Source organism: Schistocerca serialis, chromosome 7, assembly GCF_023864345.2.
Source record: "Schistocerca serialis cubense isolate TAMUIC-IGC-003099 chromosome 7, iqSchSeri2.2, whole genome shotgun sequence".
NCBI lineage: Eukaryota > Metazoa > Arthropoda > Insecta > Orthoptera > Acrididae > Schistocerca > Schistocerca serialis.
Window position 1 is genome coordinate 101,115,237 of NC_064644.1, and position 23,399 is coordinate 101,138,635.

General features: G+C 38.1%; 1 protein-coding gene across 6 annotated transcripts in view; it reads left to right on the top strand.

Moving 5' to 3' along the window:
- The first annotated feature begins 1,250 nt into the window (after positions 1-1,250).
- Positions 1,251-23,399, top strand: part of LOC126412165 (F-box/LRR-repeat protein 7-like) — an 89,007-nt gene continuing 66,858 nt past the window's right edge. Inside the window, exons 1-4 of one of the 6 annotated variants that reach the window (XM_050081636.1) lie at positions 1,251-1,360; positions 2,155-2,233; positions 19,413-19,486; positions 19,565-19,701. In XM_050081636.1, coding sequence (XP_049937593.1) covers positions 2,170-2,233; positions 19,413-19,486; positions 19,565-19,701 — 275 coding nt within the window. In that variant the 5' untranslated portion in view covers positions 1,251-1,360; positions 2,155-2,169. Of the gene's footprint in view, positions 2,019-2,154; positions 2,234-19,412; positions 19,487-19,564; positions 19,702-23,399 lie in introns of those variants that run through there. The other 5 variants (XM_050081633.1, XM_050081634.1, XM_050081635.1 and 2 more) reach the window with 5 other exon arrangements.

The window sequence follows — 23,399 nt, forward strand, 5'->3', positions numbered from 1 at the left end:
CTGTTATAATGTTGCCATTTCTGCAGCAAAAGCTCAGCATAGCATTATTGTTGTGCCACTCTTCCACTGTGTTCAGTGTACTCACACACGAGGCATACTCATCATCACTAAATTTATCCCTACTGTTAACATACAACTAACACTGTCGTAGATAGAAACCCGAGATGCAAGCTTAAGGTACATAAAGGCATTATTTTTGTCACAAGTTCCGTGAGTGAATAGAAAAAAATGTTTCCAGTTAAGACAGGAAACATATACCGGTGATATTTCCAATATTGCGCACTGCTTTCGGTTCAATGCAGCTTCAAAGTTAATTGGGGCAAGAAACCAAACGAAATGCAGTAACTCGGTAACGAGTCACCCGAAAACATTGGGCCCTCTGTACAGCAAAATACTCAGAAGGTATCCTGAGCAATTTCTGAAAGTTTATCTGTGGAGTTCTGGCCCACCCTGCAAGCTGTATTAAGAAAGTAACAATGTGAGTATACCGGCCCACGTTGTAAGAAGCTTTTAATATAGTTTAGAAGTAACTTTGCCTGCTGACGCCTGGTTGAAGCATAACTCGACTCGCTACAATACGTTGGACTCGTTACGAATTCATGAAAGGTGTCATTCGTACTCGTGCCGGCCTGTTTTCGTTGTTGTCGGTTGTGATCTGAAAACGATTGAACAACTAATTATTATTGAACAAAATTACAAAGCGTTACTGTAAGCCTATTTGTCTTTGTTTTTTCTATTCATTAATGACAGGTAACAACAAGGATCCGTGTAGTATTTGTAGCACTGAATTAGTAATGAATAATCCATTTATATGTCATAAGAAGTGACACGTATTTTTCAGTTTAACTGCTCATTGTGTGGAATTTGGAGTTCATTGTTCTTACTTATCTCCTCCCACACAGCCTCGAACTCAACCCTGTGACTCGAATTGCACTATAAAGTTTAAGAAATTTGGCGGAAACAATTTTTCCATAGAAACGTGCTATTGTTGACACATTTGGGATATTCTAAGGCGACTGAACTGTCCGTGTGTTGTTTTGAGCTAAATTTCATTTCAACGTTGTGAATAGGTTGCTATTTTTTTTAACAAGCAAGTCCATGTAAACAACAATGACACCCACTATCGTAGTGGAATGCTCTGTCTAATGTGGTTGTTGTTACCATTCCTTGTGGACGTCATCAGGTCGATTCAACTTACTGTTTCGATTCTGAAGTATCGAGCTGTGGTGAACTGTGTTCTCTGTGAACTGAATTCTTTTTGTCCTGTAACGATTTTCTGTTAAGAGAGAATGGAAGTGTTGCGTCTTCGGGCGTTCATCAGTACAATATTATCAATTTGACTCCCATGGAACAGTACTAGGTCCTAGTAAATGAGCTACTCTAAAAGTGCTAGTGATAGAATACATTTATCTAAATCGATAGGCCACACTTAGAGTCTCTAGTGCTGGATGTTGCTGGGATGGTGGGTGCCGAGTATAGTTCACTAATATCGTTATCCGACGGAGTTCTTGTGACTGTGTGTAAGCCTCTATGCTTTTGATAAATTGGTAGATTTTGTCAAAATTTCCATATTTATTGGTATCTATGAAGTTTGTTTCACACAAACAATAAAATATAAATGATGTAGCAAACATGGGAGTGTTAAAAATTATGAGGGATACAGGCTGCCTAAAATAATGGCTATTCTTGTCATAAAGTATGACAATTTGGAATATTTCATTTATAAGTTTAGGTGTGCCATTGATGAAGCCGGTAAATGTGATGGTAATATACTTAAAATAGTGTAGCATACGCCCAGTTTTCTAATCGTATAAGGAACAGATCTTCAAGCTGAAGCGGTATAGCCGATGGGTTACAAATGGTTGCGAATGACCGTTTGTGCGTTTCAAACGCCGCGACGAATTCTTTTCGTTATTCAGTTTCGTTCGTGAAACAGTACGTAACAGATGTGTGTGTATTGTCAAAAGTACTCTTCTGCTTTGTAAACCATCTGGACCCTATTTTATGGCTATCGTAATGTTAGTGTTTATGTACCGTAACTGTTTAATGCAATGATATTATCATCAGAATATGTTAATTAATAAAATTTAATTTTTGCGTTTTTAGATTTCTAAATTGACTGGATCATGAAAAACATTTTTTGCCCTTTTTTAGGAGCTAGAAGTGAAAATGGAGGATTTGGTGGTGGCAATGGCAGCCGCAATGTTTCCCCACTCACCTGTTACGTCTGAGAGTAAGTATTTTTTAGTCGCACACATCGTAATTTAATACGTTAGTGGAGTATAGATTTTGACCTTGCACTTCAGACAACCTTTCTAGGGATGCACATAGAATTAATTTTTTTCTGTAAATTTTTCACTTATATTTACGAATTTTATTATTTTATAAAATAGGGGTAGTGGACATTGGGTTTAATTTTATTAGAGGGGAATCAGTGGCGCCTAGCTTGGTATCACAGTTGTTGCTTTACCAATCTTGTGAAACCAAATTTTGACCATAGAACTTTAAATTTTTGAATTGCAAAAAAACATTTATAATGGTTGCATATTTTATTCATTTAAATTCCATATTAATGTGTAATAGACATGATGCTTCTCAACTTTGTGTGTGTAATGGTGTAGAACTTTATATTAGCTGAAGTGCTGTTGTTTGTCTACCTTCATGTAATCAAGGTGTTCTAACATGTATCACAAAGGAGACTTGATGCAACCTTACATAGTGTCAGAGGTTGATGGTGCATATTACACTTTGTGTTTGTGGGGCATGGCGCTTATGACCTGTATCAATCTGTTCTATAATCAAAATGTTTAATGTAGACCCTTAGGTTTTGCATGTGAAGCTATATAGTCTTTCTTGTTAACTATAAGCTCTGGCATTGGCATAATCTCTGTATTAAAAGAATCACCCCATAGTTTGGTTTTTCTCTCAGGTTTTAATAATCTTACAGCTTTTGTGCCAAGATCATATTAATTTTCTGTAGCCCCATACTGAGCCTTTTAGCTGTGACTAGTTAGTTGCTGCTTTGCGTCACTCCTCTTCATGATGTGACATGACTATAATACGCTGTCCATGCTGTACACACCTGCATACCATACCATGGATCAGCTATCAGTGGAAAGATGTTTTTATAATCGGCAACGAGCGATTAGGCCCTGTGGTATTCTCGTGACGGTTTGCCTTCTAGCAAGGGATTGTACCCAGTTTTGATGTTTTACACCAAGTTTGGAGCAAATCTTTACCTTGGCCCCTCCAGAGTCCCATTTACATTCCAGTCTTTCAAATTTCAAACAAACAGTGGAAACTCAAGGTTGGTATATCAGCAATGTTAGGAAAAGGGTAGATTGCTACTCAATGTAAAAATGACTTGTTGCAGACAGGCTCAACAAAGACTGCTTTAGCTTTAGGGCAAAGTCTTGTTTAGAAGACGCCCAACGAACCATGGCCAGTGTGGATGCCAAGTCCCAACTGCAACTGTTGTGTGCAGCAATATAGTGTTTGAGGATATGGTGGGGATGGGATAGGGCTGCTCAGTTTAAAATGAGAAGCTGTGCGGAGGGGGGGGGGGGGGGGGGTGAGGAGGAGAGAAGCGGAATACACGATGTAGCTGTGTGGTACTGAAGAGGCAGCATGGAAGAGGGTAGATGAGTAGAGGACAGACTATTGAAGTTAGAGGCCAGGTGGTTTATGGCAACAAAGGGTATGTTTCAGGCTGAGTACTTGACTGTGGAGTTCAGTGCAGCCAGAAGATTAGCCAGATGTGTTAGCATATGTTGGGTGGCATGGTCAGTAACTGAGTAGTCCAGTTGTCTATTGGCTGTAGTTTGGTGGTGGTAATTCATGTGGGCAGGCAGCTACAGTTGTCCAGCGCATGGTTGCAGGTAAGTTGATTGATCACAAGGCTGGGCCATTCCATCCCAAGTGGTCTAATTTGAGAAGTTCTCACATCACTGATTTTGATGACATTTTGTGGGAACATTCACACAGGTTCCCAATGAACACTGGTATAGTTTCATGATCATTAATTCAGTAATTCCAGAGATAGTTATTTGCTTGATGCCCATAGCACAGCTATCAATAATGCACCCACGAGTTTTTGGCAACATTGTGTCTCTGGCAGTGTTCTCTTGAATGAAACAAAGCTATGCCATCTTGTACAACATTTATGTTTCGTTAAGCTAAGTAGTGAAAAGAAAAGTTTCCTGGGCAGTTTTTGTATGAATAATTTTAAGCAAATTCAGCTGAAAAAGTCTGAAAAATGTGAAGTTTTAGATTCTTGTATCTCTGGAAGAAACTGGGGATAATCATGAAACTTTGCATGTAATAATTTACCAATACAAGTACTTAATTGTTAAGATACAACGTTTGTCTCTTGCTGCTTTTGAATAGTTTAAAAATTGAGGGCAAAGGTGATTTTTGTAAAAATGTTAAAAAATGGCTGTTTTTGGCCCATTTTTACTAAAGTCTCCTACAAACCCTTTTGAACTATGTTCATGAGGAAGACCGTGTTCTAAACCACCTGAAAAGCAGGATCTGGTTTTTCAATGAGAGCATGTAAGGCCCAAAAAATAAGGGGGAGGTGCACTGAAAATGGGCCCCTGATAACCACTGGTACTGAAATCTGGCACTGTTTATTAAATTGTAAAATTTTTTAGTGCTCTCTGTGAAAGATACCAAAGTCCTGATGACTAGGAAATGATCTTGAGTTATAAGTGCTGTTTTATTTTAAACATCTCTAGTGTTCAAACTCCACAAAATTCTTTTATAAAATGAAATGGAATAAGGAAGCCAATAAAAATAGTTCTTTTTGTGGCTCTAATAATCTGAGGTAATCATATTTGAAAAGTGTAATTTTTTTTGGTTTCTGTCTTAGCAAAATTTCTTCCCAAATAATCCAATCCGTGACATCGGTCTGGTGGTAAAGTTTTTCTTATAACATTTTACAGCAAATTGGCACCTGTCGGTAGTTAAAACAGCTTGAAGTAAACATAAGCCTAAGATTCTAAGATGTCTCTGTTTAACTTTAGCCCATGACAAAAATGTATCATAAGGCTTGGGAACCTATGGTAACTGACTCGGTACAGCATATGTGCTTATTGTTAAAAGTATGATATCTTATGACTTTCAGTAAGCCACTGTTGGAATCTGCCAACTCATACAAATACCTGGGCGTAACACTTGGTTAGGGATATGAAAAGGAATGATCACATAGCTTCAGTCGTGGGTAAAGTAGGTGGTAGCCTTTGGTTTATAGGTAGAATACTGGGGAAATGCAGTTAGTCTACAAAGGGCATTGCTTACAAATCACTAATGACTGGTTCTAGAATATTACTCAAGTGTGTGGAACCTGTACCAGAAAGGACTAATGGGGATGTTGAATGTATACAGAGAAGGGCAGCATGAATGAATGGTCTCAGGTTTTTTTAATCCATAGGAGTGTCTGCAGAGATACTGAAGGAACTGAACTGGAAGACTCTGAAGATAGACATAAACTATCCTGAGAGTGTCTGTTAACAAAGTTTCAAGAACCAGCTATAAATTATTACTGTAGGAATATAGAACAACTCCTTATTTATCGCTCACATAGGGACCGTGAGGATAAGATTAGAATAATTAATGCATGCACAGAGGCATTCAGTCAGTCAGTCTTCCTATTGTCCGTTCTTCCTGCAGAACATGAAGAAATCCTAATAACTCATACAATGTGATGTACTCTCTCTACACACCTCATGGCGGTTTGCAGAGTATAGATGTAGAGACCCACCTGTGGCTGCTGTTGCACAGCTTTTGGGCGTGGCCCCTATGGCGACGGTGATGCTGCCTTTCTCACTTTAAAAGGAACCAACAATGGTTAATTCCCCATGGACCTTAGCAACTCATTTACACAAATTTTCATCAGTACACTCACATAAACAGCAAACTATGCTAACACTAAGTATGATATACCTTAAACCAATGAAACTAGTGCATCAACTGCTTTACACAGTAGACATACTAATAATGCTGTGTAACATCAATCTAGTCCAGACAATGTCAAATAAACTGGTGTGAACTTTGCCAAAATTTACGCAATGTGATGGTTACGTAAAACCTGCCAGCTATGTATGTGCTGAGTGCTACAGCTGATACGCAACAATTTTATTACCATTATCTCCACTACTTAGACAGTGAAGTTAAATTGTAAAGTTTATAACAGTGAAAATTATGTACAATATAATGTATATGGATAGACAAAAAATCTACTCACCATGTGGCTGCAGGAGAACACATGCACAAAAAGGTTGAACTTTTACAAGCTTTAGGAGCCAGTGGCTCCTTCTTGCAGAAAAGTTGTAGGGGAAGGAAGAAGGGTGAAGAAAGAAGACTAGAGAGGTTTAGGAAAGAGGGTACAGTTCAGAAGTCACCTAGAACCATTGGTTGGGGGAGACTTACCAGACGGGATGAGAGGGACTGACTGACCTGGGATTCTGGATGTTTATAAGAAGTTAGATTTTGTAGCTATTGCAGGGAAATGGTAAGTCTAGAATAGTGCCAATGGAGTACTTAACACTGTTCTTGGAGGAATGTTGTCATTGCTTGCCTTGAGGTATGATGGGAACGAAAGGTGTGTTTTTTGTGTTATAACGTTTTTCGGACGACGCAAGACAGTGTGGTACTGAGGTGCAAGACTCTCACGTCTCTCGCAGTTGACTTACGTAGTGTGTGCAGCCGATTCTCTTCTCTGGGTAGGCAGCTACGTTGATCTCCCAAAACCTTCTTCTCCGAAGCCTATAGTGGATTATAGGAATTTAAGCTACTGCTCTATTCTTGAAATAATTTGTGTACTTGTGGAACACTTTTTCATTCTTGGTATATTTTCATCTCTCAACACAAAGCAACATTTACTCTTTTTGACATACGTAATTAAACTCTGGCAAGCCAACTTGTCTTTAAGCGTAAAACTCGATAGAACACAAGTTCAATATCACAGTAACAATCCAATAATTTATGGACGTCACATGCGTCCTGCCTCATGCAGAGCTAAGACGTGAAGTAAGATAAGTCTCAAACGAGTCAACACATGAATGTGTATAGAAATCTATATTCAATTGTTCATTAGCTTTTTTTCAATCAACACACACTAACACACCAAAGAATACTACATAATTATTCCTTGGATTTTCATCACATCTTCGGTGGCGCTGGCAGCAAACACTTGTCGTTCGCCCCTCGTAGTCTTCTAATAACAAACTTCCGACCTGCACTTAGAAACAGGTGGATCAGTAGAAACGTTCTCTCTCTCCCGCACTCGTACCTAAAATATCGGGTGCTAGACTGTGGAAGGCAGTGTTTCTAGAATTTACACAGAAATTCTTGAGGCACTACATATCCCTCCCCTTAAATCGAGCATGCAATATTGTATACGTATTCATTGTGTACAATAATCTCGCACAAGATATCTTTTTCTACTAATAACCATGCCTTTTTTACCACAATTATAAAATGTAAACCTTTCAATCCATGTTGGAGTAAGCTGTTTTCAATCACAAAAAATTCGTGAGTACCAAATTTTTGTTTTCTATTCCTCGCCCAGTTGTGAATTTCAGATGTAGGTAACTCATGAATACTCTACTGCTTTCTTCTTATTTCCCGTACTACTTCCCCTAAGTATGTACTTACTCATTACTTATTGTTATCTGGAGGAACTCTGGGTAGAATAAGTGTTCACTTCTTCTGACACTTGTAAATAAGGCTATTGGTGCATAGAATTCAACTTACTAGACTGTTTCTTTTAAACGTTAAAACACGTGACTTTTTTCAAGATACTGCCCTTTTTCATTTAGGAGCAGTACCTATATCCTACATGGGTTGATCCGTTTTGGTAGGTATTCCCCTTTCTTATTTCTATCCTCCTATGGTACTGGTAAATCCCCTTCGTGGTGCCCTGTCCGTGCCGTATAGGTCAACCTTTTGTAGGTCTGCGTATCCGCCCGTTTTCTCATCCAATAAATGTCAAGTGCGCCCTCCATATCCTTGAGTAGGCCTCCTGGTTCATTGCCCTAGCATACATCTTCATGTATACTATTCTTAACACTTTGAGGGCTGAGCACGAGTGTGGATGCTCAACCAGCTGGTACTGAGTGATTTCAGTTTTTCTGAATTTTCTACAGCAGATTCTATACCACGGAAAATAGATTGCTCTTTTGCATTTAAAAACTATGTCCATTCCCTTCAGAGTACTGCAAAGAAATAAACATTTACATTAGTTTTGTACAAAATGTATGAATTTAGTCATGAGCATGAAAATGTGAAAAAGAACTTTCCACCACTTTGTTTTCGTTCAAAAGGATAGTATGCCATTAGCTGGTCGCTTTGATCCACACCAGCTTTTTTACTATTGTAGTCCAAAACACAGTCTGGCTTTATTTTTTCCACCATTCCAAATTTAGTTTTTACAATGACATTTGTTGCCGTCATTTTATGCTTTGTTGTCAAAAGAAAAAAGTCTGTTGTCCTTCCATTTTACAAACAGTAAGTGATCTCGCCTGCGAAACGAAAGTCCATTTTTTTTTTTTTTTCAATTTCTGACCAACAAGATTGCTTGGTAGTCCTTTTCTATTTTTCTCCACAGTACCAACTGCCTTAGTTCTTTCCCCCACAAGTAATCCAGTAAATCAGGGCTGGTGTAAAATCGGTGCATGTATAATGTGTGACCTTTATTATGAAACGAATGACACAACCTGTCTACAATGTGTAAAATGCTGTTATCGGCATTAGACTGTTTCCCAGAATAAATTTCACAGTTTAGGACGTACCCACTTTCACATAGCGTAAAAAATTTTATGCCACATTTATTAGGCTTATTCTTCATATACACTCTAAAACTGTCTACCACGAAAAGGGCAAATTCGTTCATCTATAGTAATATTTTCACCTGGCTTGTAAGCCTTTCCACTTTGGGTCACACATCTGTCGAATATAGGTCTTATCTTATGAATAGGATCGCGACCTACCTGGTTTTTAGGAATATATGTTGCGTTATCTAAGAGATGTAACATTTGTAGAATTGACAAAAATCTATCTCTTGGCAGACACTTTGCCGCAAATGAGGACTGCAACACGGGATTTGTTGGCCAGTAGTCAGTTCTGGTTTCTTGACTAGGCACATATGCAAAATAATACCAAAAAATTTATGCAGTTCACTGAGTTTCATTGTTGTCCGCTTACGCCAGCCTGACTGAGGCTTCAGTTTTCATGTAGCACTTAGTGTCTCTATTGTTGTTCTAGCGTAGCGGTTTGTCTCTCTTTTGATCAGTCTCACCAGTTCTTCATCGAAAAAGTACGTGAAACACTCACACTGTTGGTCAATCCCATCTTGAATTCCACAGGATTCAGAAAAAACAGGAAGCTGGGGAGTGATTGTATCGTCATCAGTCCACTGGCCAGAAGAATGTGGCAAATTGCAATGACCAGTTGTTTGTTGTGACAATGATGTCAACAGCCTCATCTTCAGGGTCTTCCTGACGGTTCTCCGTCCGAGGGATCATTTTCATCTATAAGAAAATTTGTAAAAACTATCTTTTTTCTGACCAGGAATCAAACCACAGAATTACGGAAAATTTGGGCAAAAAATAGCTTACCATCACTAATGTCAAAATCTGCCATTTCTTCATCTAATTCTGAACCACTATTGTTCAATAAAAACTCTATTTCTTCATCTCGCAAGGCCATGACGAAAATAAAGCGCAAAGCTATCAGCCGACAACAATCTAAAGTTTATAACTGTTGTAAGTCGAGCGTGAACGTGGCAAAGCAAATGACTCAAAATATACTCCTGTACCACATCCAACAGTGACATGTGTTGCCATCTATAATTTTTTTTCTTGGTACTAGGATAACCAGAGAGTACTTATAAACCTACAGAATATGAAAGTCATGCGCTGGGAGTCGTTAACATCGCTGATAATCGGCCGACGTAGGAGCTATGTCGATCGTCTTTTTGGGTTACTGTCTGACCGACGAGGGAGCTACCTTGCTTGTCACGAAAGAGTTGAATATTCTCTTGTAAAATTACAAATCTACTTTACACCTTAACTCCACTTTCCAATACTCCCTCTAATACCCAAGAGTTCTTTCACTCCTCACTCCTACTATATAGACAGATATCGTGGCCACACGTAGCAGATGCTATGTCTCTGTATTTACCAACTCCCAGTAGGTACTGTGCCTTTTCTCAAAGGACTATCAAGGCATGTGCGTTGATTGTTATTATTCTGTCTTTATATACATGCAAATATAATAGAAAGAAACATTCCACATGGGAAAAATATATTAAAAACAAAGATGCTGTGGCTTACCAAACGAGAAAGTGATGGCACACACACACACACACACACACACACACACACACACACACACACATCCATCCGCACATATGTGCGAGTGTATACCTGTCCCTTTTCCCCCTAAGGTAAGCCTTTCTGCTCCTGGGATTGGAATGACTCCTTACCCTCTCCCTTAAAACCCACATCCTTTCATCTTTCCCTATTTCCTGATGAAGCAACCATGGGTTGTGAAAGCTTGAAATTTGTATGTGTGTTTTTTATTGTCTATCTACCAGCGCTTTCTCGTTTGGTAAGTCACAATATGTATACATGTAAATATACATTTGAGAGTGACAAAAAAAGATGCAGAACCGTAACATATCAACAATGGAATATGTGCATTTGCTCAGATGTACATTTATCTTTATTCCCCTACATCATTTGGTGGTTCTGACATCACTTCAGGTGTCTCTAATTTGTATTTCTCCTGTCTGTGTTTAAGTGTATCTTTGTATGTGTGTAGATGTGTTTTGGTGTATCCTAACCTAAAGTCTGGCATGTCCCTACTCACTGTCATGGCCATGGCTGATCCTGAAGTTTCTGTCCTTGATCCATAATTTTATTGATCTTAGACCTAGTAATCATCTAAAAGAATAGTCACCACTGAGTACAATAACTATAATAAGTTTGTTATTCAGCCGTCCCCTCAACTTTTACCAAATAATTATTGGTTTTCGCTCAGCTGGTGTAGTTCTAGCTGCATTGGTGAGCGAATATGTAATCAGCACCAGTGGATGGCACTGGCACTGGCGGTGTCGAATGTTGGTTTCAGCGTCGGCGGCTGCGAGTGGATGCGGAGTCAGCACCGGTGAGCAAAAGCTGGTGCGGTCGGTGTTGGTGGCTGCTTACTGTGTCGGTGTTGGCATGATGTACATGTGTGAAGACTGCTTACTCTCCACACCCAATCTTCTTAGTCAAAAAGTTGAGGTCTTCTCTCCAGTTTTCTCCGCAAGTACTTTCCCACGTATTCTACTGCGTTGCACTCGCAACTTTCTTCCATTGGTTTATTGGGCTCAAAACGATTACTGGAAACAGCTCTCATATCTTGTTAGGCTTTGGTAATGCCTAATATCTTCTTTCGGTTTCTGTCTTTAAATTCCCGTTTTCTTCGGGCTTTGTCACTTAGGTCACCACATTCTAACGTTTTTACAAATTACAAATCAAAAGCAAAAATAATACATTACATCCTATGACAAGGTGCAAAACATTCATTATAAAGTCCTACATCACATTTCTTGCATTAAGTACATGCTGATGTAATACAGTTTTGTTTCAACACATTCTTCTTTTGTGTTTTTGATTTTCGCAGTCAGGTGGTTCATACTATCGATTTGAACCCAATCTACTACTGTACTGTTGTGTGGTGTTTGTACAGGTTCTTCTGGTGGTATTGCATACCTAAAGTACAATCGCATTATCCCTGTTTGCATTTCCAGTTTTGTGGTAGAGTATCCAGGCATGTCCAATATCCTACTGAAAAGAGGTCAGTTTCATTTTGTGCTGTGGGTATTTATCACCATGCTGACTAACATTTAGATCCAATCAATCAGTTCCATGCATCTGCTTGTTGTATTGTCAGGATGGAGTTTTGAGGGAGTTAGTTTCCTTGATCATTGATAATGTATTTTGAGATTAGTTGCTGGGTTCAATCATGTTGTATTTGATGCTGCAGAAACAATGGAGTTTTTGTGCTATTTCGTATGGCAGAAAAAATAGTAATTCTTTCATCTTTTTCTATTTCCTTCTCTGGAAGGGGACAGTTTTGGGTGACATGATTTTCTCTCTGCAACTGAGTCCTCAAAATCTCTACAAAAAATTAACAATCTTTTAAATAGGTTGTGGAAATAACTCATTAGTGCTCAGTTATGTAAAAGTAATACTGAAAATTTAGCATGTCCCTGCAATTTCAGTAAAAGGCATGAGGTTGGTAGGTTGTTAAGGATCTACTAAAAATTTTTGAACCTTAATGATAAAATATTTTGTTTACATACATGAAATCTATAGTGTGGTGTCAGGCTGCAGAAATTGTTTTAAATTAAACTGCTTACTGTTCACAGTAGTGGACTACTTATTAAGACTACTAACACAAAAATGAAAGAGCAGCTGTTAACCATCCTTAAATAAGTATAACAGAATTTGTAATTGATAGTTCGCCTAAAAACCAGTAATAGTCCAGTCTTGCCACTTATACTATTAATGTGAAGCTAGGCAATAATGGGTCAATATCAAAATTTGTGATCACAAAATCAGGAATTTTTGCTACTTTGGAAGCAAAACACATGGACAAAGAAAGCAAGAAGCAAATAAAAAGCAGGCTAGCCCAAGCAGAGAAGGCGTAGCTGACCAGTGGAATAAAAGTCTTAAGTTGTGGAAGAAATTTTGGAGAATTCATTTGAAGTACAGAATGTATGGTAGTGAACTGCTAACTGTGGGAAAACTGGCAAAGAAGAGTTTCTAAGATATGAGATGTGCTGTGGACGGATGTTGAAATTAGGTGAACTAATACAGAACGAGAGAGGTGTATAAGGTAAAAATTATGAGGAAAGACAGATTGGAGTATACCCAACAAATACGGGACAAAGTGCAAGTGCTACCCTGAAATGGAAGAGATTTTCCAGTAAATTGTTTCTCAGCATACTGCTTTCAGAATTCCAGAAGATAGCATCCTACCACTGTACTGAAAAAAAATTTCATCCTGTTTCTCAACAGAGGAAAAGAAGGCAGTTGACAAAGATTGAGTGTACTGGCTGTGTACTGTAACCTGAAGTATTCATTTTTGAACGTGGATTGATCACTACGAGCAACACAATATAAGAACATACAAAATGTTTCTCCAATATGTGTAAAGGTTATTGCAATTGATGGTACCTTATCTTTGTGAGTGGGTTTTGTGTGTAGCATTGTGCCAACAAACAATAAGAATAAATGAAAGTGAAACAGGTACAGAAATGTTATTCTGAGTGCTGTGCAGTAACTTGATTAGACAGCATCTATAGTCATATGGATTCCATGCAAGTGTGAGTAGCTTGAGGAATATTTGATGGATAGAAATCTGTGTGTAATAGTGGATGGTAACTGTTCTTTGAAAACAAAAGTAACATTCAGGTTTTCTCCAAAGAAGTGTAATAGAACGTTTGATTTCAATGTATGATTTATTAGGGAGTAGCAGTGACATAAAGATTACTTACTGACCTTACTGTTGTGTATGGGAAAGTATCATTAGTCTATCATACAGAATTGCAGAAAGACTTGGACATGCACGCACGAGAGAGAGAGAGAGAGAGAGATAGAGAGAGAGAGAATCGGTAAAAAGGAAGTAAATTAGTATCAATTTGCAATGACATTGTTTGCTGCAGTAACTTTTTCTCAGTATGAAATATGAAAATACAAGGGTGGTTTGAAAAGTTCTTGGAACGGAATAGAAGTACTTACATCGCTGAAACTAGGGCGGGTGTGGCAACAATTCATACCTTAGTTTGTGTAATTATGCCATGGCAACAGTATGTGTGTGTGCAGGTACCCATTGTCTTGATGGAAGAGGACTTTTTTCCTTGTTAAACATGGCCTTTTTTCGCGTATCTTTTGTTGCAATTTATCCATGAAGTTAGCATAGTATTCTCCAATAATTCATTGCCCAGTGGGGAGATAATATACAAACAGAATCCCCTTTGTATCCCAGAGCACTGATGCCATGACCTTTCCTGCCAAAGGAATCATCTTTGCTTTCTTTGGTGGCAGAGAATCAGTATGTTTCCACTGCTTTGACCGTTTTTTTGTCTCTGGGGTATAGTAGTGCACCCAAGTTTCATCTGTGGTCACAAACTGGTCTGTTTCTCCTAAAACATGCAAAACATTGTTCCAATATGTCCATTCTCAAGTGTTTTTGATCCAGTGTCAAGAATCGTGGCACCCATCTTGCAGATAATTTTTTCATTTCTAACTCTTCAGTTAAAATGTGATGTACCCTTTCAGATGACATCTGGCAAGTGTGAGCAGTTTCACGCAATTTGTCCATGACCATTTTGTACACTTTTGCAATGATTTCTGGAGTAGTGACACATCTTGGCCAACCACCACATGGATGATCATCTAAGCTTTCTCGACCAAATTTAAATTCATTTACCCACTTGGCAATAGTTGAATATGAAGGAGCAGTCCCCCTCCCCTCCCAGTGTATTCTGGAAATCGGCTTGAATGTCCTTTGCTTTCATACCTTTCTTTACGAAGTACTTAATCACTGCTCGAATCTTGGTTTCCCCCCCCCCCCTCCCACCCCTTTCCATCTGGCAAATCCCTACACGGGAACAACAGAACCACGTCACTGCCACAGCTCTCTTCCAAGAGCCCTGACGTGGCATGTGTTTACAGGCAACAGACCAATGAATTATCATGTGGACAACTTGTTGCACTAGTGCTGACCTCTCATTGTGATTCCAAGAACTTTTCAAACCACCCTTGTATCAGTGTGCAAGAAATTTGATTAAAAACAAACAAACAAAAAAAAAGTATTGTCAGGTTCTTGGATGTAGCAGTTGCAAATTGCCTAACTATTAAATGCGTAGCAATAAGAATACAAAGGTTCAAAATTTTGACAGCTGCACATGTGCAGTGAATCTGGAGTCAGCATATCTTATGGCAATACTGGAAGCCATGAGGGGAGAAACATTTGGAGCACACCTCGTTTTTTGCGATAACGCAGTCTTCCACCTTGTGATAATGTTAACAATCTTCCACCTTGTGATAATGTTAACAATCTTCCACCTTGTGATAATGTTAACAATCTTCCACCTTGTGATAATGTTAACAATCTTCCACCTTGTGATAATGTTAACAATCTTCCACCTTGTGATAATGTTAACAATCTTCCACCTTGTGATAATGTTAACAATCTTCCACCTTGTGATAATGTTAACAATCTTCCACCTTGTGATAATGTTAACAATCTTCCACCTTGTGATAATGTTAACAATCTTCCACCTTGTGATAATGTTAACTGGCACAGCATTCAAATCTGGCCTTCATGACTCAGAAATTTAATGTGTTCTGTGCAGTCAAAAAAAACTGTAGGGTCTAATTTCTTCATTGAAGTAAGTGTTTGTTTATATAATTTACCTAGACGAGCTTGAGCAATGGCTGTTACATGCCAAGAATGTCGTATTTCTGCAAGGTGAAAAATCACCACATTGGGTTGAAGAGGTTTGCACATTATTAAATGAATGTCTTTCAAACTGTTGCGTTTGTTATACTGGACATGTCAACACCGTTCTGTTCTTGGGCATCTATATCTTTGAACTTGACATCAGATGATTTCTTTTTGTGCAGTTATGGCAAGGACCTTATGTATGTGCTTATTGTGCTGAAAGAAATTTAAATACTCAAAATGCTCATTTATAATATAGTTACTCTACATTTCAGAATGTATTACGTGGTATGGATTATTGCTTAGATATGCTATCTGTGTGATAAAGGGAATTAATATAAAACACTGGTGGAGTACATAAAAAGAAAATGTGTAGTTTTTGTGTGTGTTGTTACCCATTAGTTATGGCCATTCATTGTGATTGTCCTGTATGTGTGAAGTAGAAGTCTTGACACCTGTAAACTGTTTAACAGAAACCTAAAAGCTTGCCCACAAAGATGACATAGTGATATACACCGCACTTGAAATGAATCCTTTTATTTATTGTGTAGTGTTAAGTGGACAGAAAAGTAAAATTTATGTAAAATAATTTCAACTGGCATTGAGACAAGGGATTAGGTGTTAGTCCTAGGCTCTATAAGGCTAATAAGTTGTGAAATACATGAAAAATAAAACCAAGAAGTGGTTCACACTGCCATTTGAGTAGCATTGGTATCACTTGCTGTGTAACACAGAAGTAACATATTAGACTGTTGAAACTCTGCATTTGTTAGTAATTGAGCAGATGTGCCATTTTTCATAACATTAGTGTAATTCGTACACAGGTAAAGAATAGTTGTCTTTGTTACCAAGGTAAACATGGATGAGCAGAATCACAGTTTATTCTTAGTTTAATTAAACGATACAATGAACATACATTATATCAGCTAAATCACTCTTTAATTGGATAGTAATAAAATAATCTTTTATTATCACTCTGATGCTGTGTGTTACCATACGGTAATGACCCACTTGAAGCATTAAACAGTACAGTTGCATCGGATCTCAGCCAGCCACTTACTTGGTTACTAATTATCTCATAGACAGTGGCTTCATTGTGGGACTTTCCTGCTAGCTCAGAATATGGGTCATTTTCTGTAGCAATCGTAAATTTTTTCTGACCAAGTATGCTGCTTATTTTATATTACTGTTGCTTACTTGGAAGAATGACAAAACTTATCACTGTGATAGCTGAAGCAGTAATGAATGAATAGGTATGGGCTTGCAATTGTAAAACAACAATGGAATGCTACCAAAAAATGGTATTTGTGGCTGGTGGGCATTATTCGCAGGTGCGCGTATTAGAGGGTTAACATCGATTCAGCCAGTGCAGTAGTTTGTCAAATTTGTATAACATTTTGCGAGTTGTACTATAAATTAACTGCCTTTGTGGAACACTAGAGCTTGTCTCAACCAATTTACCTTGAAGCAAGCAGTTGTGCCCCCACCCCACACTCCAGTCTTTAACTTCATCCTTTGTTGCTTGATTCTTCTTGTGTGTTGAAAGCTTGAAATTCTTGGGTGTTAAGCAGTACTAATACACATTTGTTTCTAAGTAATAGTTAAGTAACAAACCATGGGTTATAAGTTTGGCGTATAAGAAAACAATTTTTATCGTATAAATACTTATGGTCAGTCATGATAGTTTTCTAAATGTGTTTGTCAATGTGACTTCTGTAACAGTCTTTGTAACATTTATGTTCCCATTCGTTTCGTTTTCGTATTGATCTGTTCTTAAACCAAACTAACAATTTATTATAATGTCTGGAGTAGGAGATTATATATATATGATATGGTTATAATAGAGGGAAACATTCTACGTAGGAAATATATATCTAAAAACAAAGATGATGTGACTTACCAAATGAGACACTCCACCAAGAGTGTCTTTCCGCCGTCCACCTAACCTTCGTAACCTCTTAGTTCATCCCTATGAAATCCCCAAACCACCTTCCCTACCCTCTGGCTCCTACCCTTGTAACCGCCCCCGGTGTAAAACCTGTCCCATGCACCCTCCCACCACCACCTACTCCAGTCCTGTAACCCGGAAGGTGTACACGATCAAAGGCAGAGCCACGTGTGAAAGCACCCACGTGATCTACCAACTGACCTGCCTACACTGTGACGCATTCTATGTGGGAATGACCAGCAACAAACTGTCCATTCGCATGAATGGACACAGGCAGACAGTGTTTGTTGGTGATGAGGATCACCCTGTGGCTAAACATGCCTTGGTGCACGGCCAGCACATCTTGGCACAGTGTTACACCGTCCGGGTTATCTGGATACTTCCCACTAACACCAACCTATCAGAACTCCGGAGATGAGAACTTGCTCTTCAATATATCCTCTCTTCCCGTTATCCACCAGGCCTCAATCTCCGCTAATTTCAAGTTGCCGCCACTCATACCTCACCTGTCATTCAACAACATCTTTGCCTCTGCACTTCCACCTCGACTGACATCTCTGCCCAAACTCTTTGTCTTTAAATATGTCTGCTTGTGTCTGTATATGTGTGGACGGATGTGTGTGTGTGTGTGTGTGTGTGTGTGTGTGTGTGTGTGTGTGTGTGTGTGTGTGTGTGTGTGTGTGTTATTGTGCTGAAAGAAATTTAAATACTCAAAATGCTCATTTATAATATAGTTACTCTACGCGCGCGAGTGTATACCCGTCCTTTTTTCGCCCTAAGGTAAGTCTTTCCGCTCCCGGGATTGGAATGACTCCTTACCCTCTCCCTTAAAACCCACTTCCTTTAGTCTTTCCCGCTCCTTCCCTCTTTCCTGATGAGGCAACAGTTTGTTGCGAAAGCTTGAATTTTGTGTGTATGTATGTGTCTGTTTGTGTTTCTATCGACCTGCCAGCGCTTTCGTATGGTAAGTAACATCATCTTTGTTTATGTGTGTGTGTGTATATATATATATATATATATATATATATATATATATAATGGAGGGAAACATTCCACGTAGGAAATATATATCTAAAAACAAAGATGATGTGACTTACCAAATGAAAGTGCTGGCAGGTCGATAGACACACAAACAAACACAAACATACACACAAAATTCAAGCTTTCGCAACAAACTGTTGCCTCATCAGGAAAGAGGGAAGGAGAGGGAAAGACGAAAGGATGTGGGTTTTAAGGGAGAGGGTAAGGAGTCATTCCAATCCCGGGAGCGGAAAGACTTACCTTAGGGGGAAAAAGGACGGGTATACAATGGTTCTACATCCAGTTGTAGGTGCTTATATTTTAATGACTAAATAGTTTTATTTTTGTGATCAGTTTTAGAAATTTACAAATGTTTGTAGCTTAACCAAATTTCCTCTCAGAGCATTTAGTTTAGTCTCAATGAATTGTATACTTCTAACTATCAGAGACAATACTGTTGTAATGACATGATTGAAACACAGATTTATGAGAACCTGTTGTACTTCATAGTGAACTCCACATTGACTTACTACTGTCATCTGAAAAGCTAATTTTATAATTCGGCAGTGGTGTTTGTATCTTAACAATAATGGAAAGTTCTTAGATAGAAAGATGCACAAAATACGGGATAATTAGCAACTTACTTATAGAAGATTCGTGCATGGTACGTAGAAAATGCAGTAAACTGTTAACGGATTTTCTATTGTAGGTTTCTGAGTAGATTAATTTCTCAATATCATTGTGCTGCTTCTTAAAATTTCTGGTGCTTTACAACATACAAAATCGGAACTGTTTGACACTTTAAAGATGAATTCCTTTCCTAGATTTCTAAATGTTAAGTATTGATACATCATAAGCTGTTTCTGTTTTAGTGTTCTGCTGAGTATGTGCATAAAGAGCTACAAAGGTACGTAAAAATTAAATAGGTGAAATTTTTTTTCAGGTGGTGAAGATGCTTCTAATGGCCATGCAGAACGTCCAATACGGAAAATTTTTGTTGGCAACATTAGTCCAGGTGTAAGTAAGAATTCAAAATGACTTTGTAAATTAAGGAAAAATATTTTAATTCTCCGTAACACAGCTCATTTATTTCAGACGACTCGGGCTGAGTTAAAGGAATGTTTTGACACATATGGTGTTGTCCTGGATGCAGTTGTTATAGTGGATAAGAATGCCTGCAAAAGAAAATATTATGGATTTGTTACATTTCTGGTCCCAGCACAGGCTTGTTCGTAAGTGTCTGTCATTTAGATTTCTTGAGATTGCATTTTTTCATGTAAAACAGTTCTTTTGACACTGTAATTTATGCAAAATTGTGCACATCTGGCAGTCAAACAAATTTTGAATGAATGATTGTGTCCTGTCAGAATGTGGATTGGCCCTCTCTAATTGAATATATATACTTGAGGAAAATTTTTGGTTGAGTCTTGATTACTGAATGTTACTGAAATGTTTTTCTTTGGCCCCTATGCTTGAAATTGTAGTGTACTCCTAAATTCTTGCCACAGGTACCACTGCAATGATAATTCTCATTAGTCATGTTGAGTAAAAAAATAGATTATCAAGTCACTAACTCAAGGAATATTGTTGCTTTCACATTGTTCATGCACTCCTTTAGGGCACAAAAGTAGTGATTGATAGGGGCAATGTGAATCGATTGACATTGGAGATACTTTACTGTTGGCACAGACAACTTCCCTTCACTGCCAAACCAAAATGACTTAGCAGAGAACACTGAAAGTATCATGTTAACTTTTGTGTACAAAAGCAGATGTAATGTGAGATAACAATACATGAAATAACTCGGCACAGTGAAGCCAGTGTAATATGGTGACTACAGCGGCATTGTATGGTGCTGTGTTCTCTGCCTACGGTTGGTATTAACCTGAAACAAATCGTACAAAATGTTGAGACTGTATTGTGCTACTCATTACAGCTGCTGCATTTGGTGTCCTACTCCTATGCATCATTTATGCTTAATCATTGGCGTTTCAAATAGTGTTTCTGAAACACAGTTGCGGACTTCAACAAATAATTTAAAATATTTCATATACAGCAGCGACTTGATTAACTGGACTAATTTTTGTCATAGGGCATACAGATAATTGAAAATCCGGATAATCGAATGTTTTAAGGAAAGACTTTTGTATGATTAGCTCTAGAAAGGTAACCTGCATCGACTGCGTATGGTTATTTTTTTGGGTATGTTGTCATATGGTTATCTTTCTAGGGTTAATACACAATGTTAGGTGATTATTCAAAACAACAAAAATTATTCAAACTGATAAAAATCACACAAATCAATGTCTATTAGATTAGAGATAAATTTTCATATTTATGTACACATTTTCTTAAAATTACTGAAGTATTGCAACCTTGGTCATGAAATGGGTAACTGGAGTTTAATTTTTAAAAATATTTGCTATCAATCTGTTAGTTTTCAAACCATTTGAAAGCTATTTCCAGGGCTTGAAGTGCTTCTGCACGAGATGGTCTCAATCATTTTCTGCATTTTCATTTTTTTCTTTTTCTTTCTTACACTTCTTGTTGTCTGCATGCAATACGTTCCAACAATGTCATCATCCGACATGATCTGAAAACTTTAATCATTAGTGTCACAAGTGAGCCACTTCTTCATATCAGCATGACATTCCTAGCATATTAGCATGTGTCAGTAGCTTATTTACATCCTCCAAAACAGAATCATTTGTATCAGTTACTGAATTTTCATGCTTTCATTGTTGTATTTGGTTTGAAGCTTTGTTCAGTCTTCCTTTCAATCAAATCCCAGGCACCTTCAACTCTGTAATGACACTCCTTCAAATTCATTTGCCTGGAAAAATAACAAAAGTACTATGTAAAAAATCTATGTAAATCTATGTAAATCTATATAAAAGATCCAGAATGAGATTTTCACTTTGCAGCGGAGTGTGCGCTGATATGAAACTTCCTGGCAGATTAAAACTGTGTGCCCGACCGAGACTCGAACTCGGGACCTTTGCCTTTCGCAGGGAAGTGCTCTACCATCTGAGCTACCGAAGCACGACTCACGCCCGGTACTCACAGCTTTACTTCTGCCAGTATCTTGTCCCCTACCTTCCAAACTTTACAGCAGTAAAGCTGTGAGTACCGGGCGTGAGTCGGTAGCTCAGATGGTAGAGCACTTGCCCATGAAAGGCAAAGGTCCCGAGTTAGAGTCTCGGTCGGGCACACAGTTTTAATCTGCCAGGAAGTTTTATATAAAAGATGTTTGTAAATTTGTGTTGCTGTTTCAGTAACACTTGTGATCTATTGGTTGTAGCAAGAATGACACATTAGGAGGCAAAATTTTACTGGAAACATGTCATTTTCTGTTGCCAGCAGTTCAGCTGTTGGTGCCTTATCCAGTAAAAGCAAGACATTTCCACGTCTGCCAATTTTTTTTTTACTTCATGGATAAGTGTTGTCATACTAGTCAGTGAAGATTTCGGTGTTCATCCATGCGCTTCTTCGGTTTCTATGAGGAGGAGGAACTCTGATATTTTGAAGTATCTGGAGCTTTTGATTTTCTGGTGGCTGGAGCTTTTGATTTTCTGGTGGGGGAGCAGAGGCATTTTATGGGTCTCGGTAGTGTTTGTGCAAACTAATATTGTTACTTGCTCTTTACTAGTTTATTGTGGAGCTGAACAAGCTCACCAAGAATTTAAAGGTTTTGAAAATAATTTTTTATAATTTAATTTGGTTTCATCAGTGTTGTAAACAAAGTCCACATCAGTCATTTTTGTCCACTTTTTTAAAATTACAGTTAAAAGAATTTGCTGCATCTGCTGAATTTTTTCACTTTGTATTTCCAATTCATGAATTCCATAATGAGATTTCAGTCTGTATTACCATCTGTTACTTGCCATTTAACTGTAATGTCTTTTCGTGGAGTGAAGGAATAGATATCAGTTGCCCAGTTGATTATTTTGTAAAAATCAACAATACAAAGTTTATATTAGAACTTCTCTTATTGTAGCCACATTTATCGGCTGCCTTGCAACCAGTTCCTCCCTTTTTTATGAATTGGTAATGTTTATTTTATCTTTGAGAGATAACTCCTCTCTTGAACTCTGACATTCAAAAGCATAGACGTGGTGCAACACAGTGCAGCACAGTATCGATTGGCAACTGTCTTAAACTATAATTAAAAGCAAGCTCTCTAACTCTAACAGTAATGAAATGGGTGGGGCAGAGACTGCACAGGGTGCAGGATGGTAGTCCAGCATGACATGTCTGTATGTGCATGGACTAAACTACAAAGATATTTGCTCAGGGTTGGCAGTCCGGATATTGCGAATCTGTGTAACTGAGGTCCAGATAATTGAGTCTGCACAAGTGGAATTTCCATCTTTGTTAATCATTGCTAGGATGGTGGTTTTTTGTAGGATTGAGTAATTTATCAGGGAAATCAGAGGAACTTAATTAGGTGCCAGTTGCTTGTATTTTATGTGTAATCTTACAGTGTTAATGGATGAATTACTGTCCAATACAAGCAATGTGTGCCATTGATTGCACATTATTTAGCTTTTTCACCCATTATGAACTTTTCTATTTTTTGAAAGTAGTAGTCATCTTGAAGTTCGATTGAGCAATGAACATTTAGATCAAGATGATCGTATCAAAGATGGAACCTTTTTAACCTTGGATTATACTAATACACAGACCCATAATAGTCCATTGGGCTGTTTCGTTATGTGAAGACACAATTGAAAACTTGTTCCAGGATGTTTTGGATCAGGATTTCCTGCTTTGAACAACCAGTAGCCAGCCCATTATGCTGTCAAAGTATGCATGCTTTGTGGTCTGATTGAGATTGTTTCAATTGATGTTTTGTTGTGTATATAAAGATTCTCCCTTTACAAGAATAGACACTCACTAAGAAATGTGGGTGGAGTACCTGGGCCGAGTT